Here is a 5,333-nt window from a genome sequence, read left to right as displayed (position 1 = left end):
ATGAACATCTACAACTTTGTTTTTGTATGCGTGCTAGCTTTTGCTACAGGCAAGGAAATATATATGGTATGTATGTATATATTATATTAAAATAACTTATTTTACAGCTCAAGAAAATAATCTGGTCCCAAGAATTGTTGGAGGTAGCAACGCATTGCAAGGTCAATTTACGTATCAAGTGTCTTTGAGAGACTCGAATGATAATCACAATTGTGGTGGTTCAATTATTAATAACAGATGGATAGTGACTGCTGCTCACTGTTTAGGGTACGTTGAACATTTATATATATATTTAAAAAAATGATGTACTGTTATTTCGATCTATAAAGTAGTGATATTTTGTTGGTTTAATAATCAATGTGAGGATTACTTTTTTTAAGTATGTTAACTGAAAATTTTGTGGACTATTCACAGTATGCTTATTAATGGCGCATCAGGGAAACCTGTTAAGTCATGATAGAATAAATATAGTTACATACCTAATTATTATATTAAACTTTTTCAGAACAAGTCCAGCATATATGTGGGTAGGATCAATCTATCTAACTAAAGGAGGAACTAAATATTTTCCGTTAAAAGTTATCCGTCACAGTCAATTTAATCCTTCTTCTGTTCTTAATGACATTGGAATGATCAAAACGACCGAAACTATAATGTTTGGAGAGTATGTCCAGTCACTTGTAGTACCGTTATTCGCAGTACCAGACAATTCACCGTTGAATGTTACCGGCTGGGGTCTTGAGTCTTCAGATGCAAATTGGATTCCTGATAATTTGCAGGTATTGACTACAACTTCTATGAATTTAGAGACTTGCCAATCTATATGGGGTGCTGGCCAAATTGCTTCGTCACAACTATGCACTTACACAAAGGAAGGTGAAGGATTCTGCATGGTATGTTTTTTTAAATAAATATATTGAGATATATAAAAACAATCTATTTATACATATATATTTTTTCTTACTTAGGGAGATTCTGGCGGTCCATTAGTTTTTGGTAATGAACTACATGGAATAGTTTCATGGGGAAGTCCTTGCGCAACTGGATTGCCTGATGTGTCTACCAGAGTTGCATCTTATAGCTTATGGATTTGGTGGACTCAAATAACTAACTTGTATCCATAATCAAGTTAATGCTGGTATAATTTAATAAATAAAAACAATTTTTATTACCAGTTTAAGATTATTTTCTACACCAATGCACCTTACGCTGCACATAAAAAATATGCATAAAAATATTAGCAACATTGTTTGAAACTAATTAATACTTTCTTTCTTGAGTATTGTTTGCGGTACTTCAAACAATACTCAGGAAAGGAAGAGCTGGTAATTAGATGGAGTTTTACAGAATCTTCATATTGTGTACATTTCTTACTAGCAGCTTAAAGAAGTTATTTTACAAGTACACACGTTGACGCGACTCAAAATAATCAAAGCTCAGCATACCTTGTAGGAATTTTTGGGAAATAAAACAAATCGTATTTTTATTCTCTACGCACAGGTATCTGAGAAAACTTTTTATTTTCCTTAGAAAATAAGTAAGTCAATTTTATTGTTTGATAACTACTATAAGCTCCTTAATTAAGGCACGTATCACAAGCCAAATCCCAAAATTATATTGCATATGATGGAATATGTAGTCCTCTTAAAATATGACACCTAAATCGGTTACCAAGTCTATACAATGTAACACATTATTATCCATTTTTTCAAATGAAAGTGATGTTTTTGTTTTTAAATATGTAATAGAATAAAAAATGTTGCTGTGAAATGGCTTGCGACGGGATGGTGACGGGTGGCAATTATACATAAATTGAGCCGCTACAGTTGTATTTTATTGAAGATTTATGAAATGCGCAAGCGCGTGACGGCGCACGTCCGAATGCGCCAAATTTTGCCAGTGAAGAGAAAAAACCGTCACGCCAGTGTTACCAGAGTGCCGCCAAATTTTGGCCATAATTAAAATCAATATATAAATATAAATAGGCCCCAACATGGTTATCCATTAGTGAATGACATACATTTTTAACATTAAATTTTATATAAATTATAAATTAAAATCATAATTTCAACATGGAGGACCAAAAATATTGCATCGTCATATTCGAAAAGTAAAAAGCTACATAAGACACGGAAAAACATATTTAATATATCTTATTATATTTGTGTAGTCACCTATTAAGCTCCTGTATCCTGTATGTATCCGTTGACTTTACAACTGGTTGCTACTATATTATATTGATCGATCACTCACATATAAAACAGTAAGCTCGGCCGAGTTTTCATATTTGAATATTCATCTAGGCGGCGATTTTCAAAGTTTGCTTTTGATAATTTCCGACGCCGACAATAGTGCACTGATGGGTTCGCCATTTGGGAGCCATAAACTTCTCAGCGCCGAGAAGATTCACATTTAGGTTCTAGTTGTGTCGGTCATTTCAAACTTACTATTTGCTTTTGTGGCCTACCCAAATTCTACTTCGGATCGTTTGGTTTAACGTCTAGCTTCTATGCACTGAGATAATCTACAACTATACATACAATAACACACATGCTTGTATTTACATATATGTTTTTCTCCTATTGTTTTAATTTACTATAAAAGTGACTTTTATTATATGGTTTTTAAGCTCTTGTCATCTATTGTAAATATCATTCTAAATTTGTTTACTCTGGTTAATCTTAAAATAAATCGCTTGAGATGGATATATCTTGTTCTGATTTCGCATATGAATTGCAAATTATCACAGTAAACTGACTACTTATGAGTCACTTCATATCATTGGGCTATTCATATATTGTCATATAAATAGCAAACAGGATGTAAATTATATTAAAATTTTGCCCTAAGAATAATTTTAATATAGATGCTCTCATTCTGAGCTATGTCAAGCAAAACTTGTAAAACACATCCTTGTGGCTTGAACTTAAAAAAACACAGTTTGCCATGCATTATGAAAATATATTAGATTTTCTGGTACCTCTCATTTAAATAATAAAATCATTTCTAAATCCTAGAAGCAATTTGTTAATTAAGTAGCTTGAAATTCTTAATTTTGACTTGTAGAAAATAACGCTTCGCCAGCCATAAAAAAAATCTTTTACTTATTTTGCAAAAGATTATTTACCGTACTTGTTTTTTATTTGATTTATTTAAACTTTTATGTTTTTGTTTATAATGTAATATAAATATTTAATAATATAATATTAATGTTTTAATTGTCTTTTAGTGATTTTTTGTAGTCACATAAATTCATATAAATTCAAGCTAAATGTTACATAACCATTATTGAAGCCATTATTTTAAAATCGATTGGATTGTTTTTAATTATAAATAATAAATCTGATTACTTACTATCAATATTTTTTTAATCAAAATACATTACCACCGCAGCTTGTTCTACGATAAAAATAATGATCATTCTCCATGCATCACAATTCCTATGTCGACCGCTCGAACGAACGTTCCGGCTCTCCAGTTCCACTTCAGGATTCATTTGACTAGTGCAAATATATAGGAAAAACTCATTTGAAAACGCGGCAGGAGATGGTACTTGCACCGGCAGTTGAGTATTTCTGGAAAATAATGAGATGTCATATATTATATGAAACAGCCGAGACGATTTCTAGGTGATTATAATTTTTTTTCAACTTAAAAACCGATTAGCGATAATAAATAAACTGTGATAATTTAAAGGATTTTTTAATGTTATTTATTACACTACAAAACATTTTTAATTTGCTACAAAGATAAGATAACTACATAAATTTTTATATTCCTCTTTAATATGTATTATTTTTTACCTTAATTTTTGTGTATTTTAAAAATACTGGGTATAATTTTTTTTCATAATCTTAATTTAATTTAATTTAATAAATAATTTTTGTTCAAATTTAAAAAAAATTTTCATTAAAAATGAATTAAATAAATATGCTATAAAAAATTAAATTCACCTAAAAGTGTTAATTATTTATTTTTATATAAAAAGTTTATTAATCATAGCATAATATGTCATTAGTTTTTAGTACAAAATGTTTATTATTTTATAATTATAATTATATTACTTTCAAAAAAATTCGTTAAACTCTAAATATTATTGTAATAGAGCCATGAAATATTTCTAAATGTCTTATAATCACACAAAAGAAAATTCGAGAATTGCTGAATCGATTTCAATGCGGCTTTTTTCATTTTTTTAAAAAGGTTTTAAACAATATAAAAATTATTTATTATTAGTCCCAAAACTTTTTGGTTCCCCTGGGGGTTTATGAAACTTTTTATTATGCGAAAATATGTGTGTGTGGGTTGAAAACATGTTTTCTCTCCGGCTGGATATTTCAATATTTTCGAGAAAGGTCTGACGATACGAACTAGAGGTGTTTATATGTGTAATATTTTTAGCTTAGGGCCATATGGAACGAAACAAAGATCCAAGGTAGTTGGATGAAAACCTGAGAGACCCACAATCTGCAAGGTCTGAGATGATTGTGTGCCGACGAAAAATTTAACAAAAAAAAGCAACGACAATAAGATATAAAAATATAGCCTAGTTGAGCGAATTGCTCACATTAGGAATATTTTGATCAAAAATATATTTTGATATAAATATATCAACAACGTTCCGTGCCTAATTTATCAGCGAATCTTTTAAATTATATTTTAGAAATACAATGCACGATTGCGTTTAAGATTTATGGTCAATATTTTTAGGGATGCCTTTAGGCGGAGCGAAAATCCCATGGTGAAAGCCGACGTGGGGTAAATTTTTGAGGGTCGAAACTTTTCCTTCAAGTTTCAACATAAATCATCCGCGTATGAGTTTGCATAAACTCGTAAACACCTCGTTGGCGGATTTTCTCCCGAGAGACAACGGCATATTTTCAGTTTGCGTTTGCCAATGCATCCAATTTATAAATTACAAAAGAAATCTGGTAATTTTTACCACTGACCTTTGAAATATCAAATAGAGAGCACAATATGTTTGACTCTTAAAACGTATTTAAAGTATGCCCATTAGACATTTAATTTCAGAAAAATAATATAGTGTTTGTGCTAGGGACTACAAAAACAGCTTTAAACATATTCATTTTTTATAAAACACACCCTGAAAATAATTTCTGTATTTTCTATAAACTTGCAGAAAATATTTTTTTAGTTATTAAAGCTAACATGTCAATATAAAAACAGAAAAAAAATTGATTCGATTTGGAGAATTTTTTTAAATTAATTACTTATAAAAACGTTTGTTTTTTAATGCTTTAAATAAAATATGTAATAATTAGCTTACATTGTTAATTTAAAAAAATAGAAAATAATTTCAAATATAATTTTAG

The 5,333-nt window shown here is 29.7% G+C and overlaps 1 protein-coding gene across 1 annotated transcript; it reads left to right on the top strand.

The window, feature by feature from the left end:
• On the top strand, positions 1 to 1,177 carry LOC148233687 (chymotrypsin-2-like). The gene is made up of 4 exons (XM_088188950.1): positions 1 to 49; positions 108 to 267; positions 506 to 893; positions 969 to 1,177. Exons 1-4 carry the CDS (start codon positions 1 to 3, stop codon positions 1,122 to 1,124), a joined length of 753 nt encoding a protein of 250 aa, XP_088045076.1. The 3' UTR covers positions 1,125 to 1,177.
• Positions 1,178 to 5,333: the final 4,156 nt, after the last annotated feature.

Source organism: Plectrocnemia conspersa, unplaced genomic scaffold (genome assembly GCF_051122295.1).
Source record: "Plectrocnemia conspersa isolate PC_06_02 unplaced genomic scaffold, ASM5112229v1 ptg000007l, whole genome shotgun sequence".
Lineage (NCBI taxonomy): Eukaryota > Metazoa > Arthropoda > Insecta > Trichoptera > Polycentropodidae > Plectrocnemia > Plectrocnemia conspersa.
The sequence above is the reverse complement of the archived record's forward strand: the minus strand, read 5'-3'. Positions and strand labels throughout refer to the sequence as shown.

Excerpts from the sequence above, each read along its gene's own strand:
- LOC148233687 (XM_088188950.1), top strand. The coding sequence starts at position 1 with ATGAACATCTACAACTTTGTTTTTGTATGCGTGCTAGCTTTTGCTACA. Across the intron at positions 50-107 it reads CGTGCTAGCTTTTGCTACAG|CTCAAGAAAATAATCTGGTC; the intron begins GCAAGGAAATAT and ends CTTATTTTACAG. Across the intron at positions 268-505 it reads ACTGCTGCTCACTGTTTAGG|AACAAGTCCAGCATATATGT; the intron begins GTACGTTGAACA and ends AAACTTTTTCAG.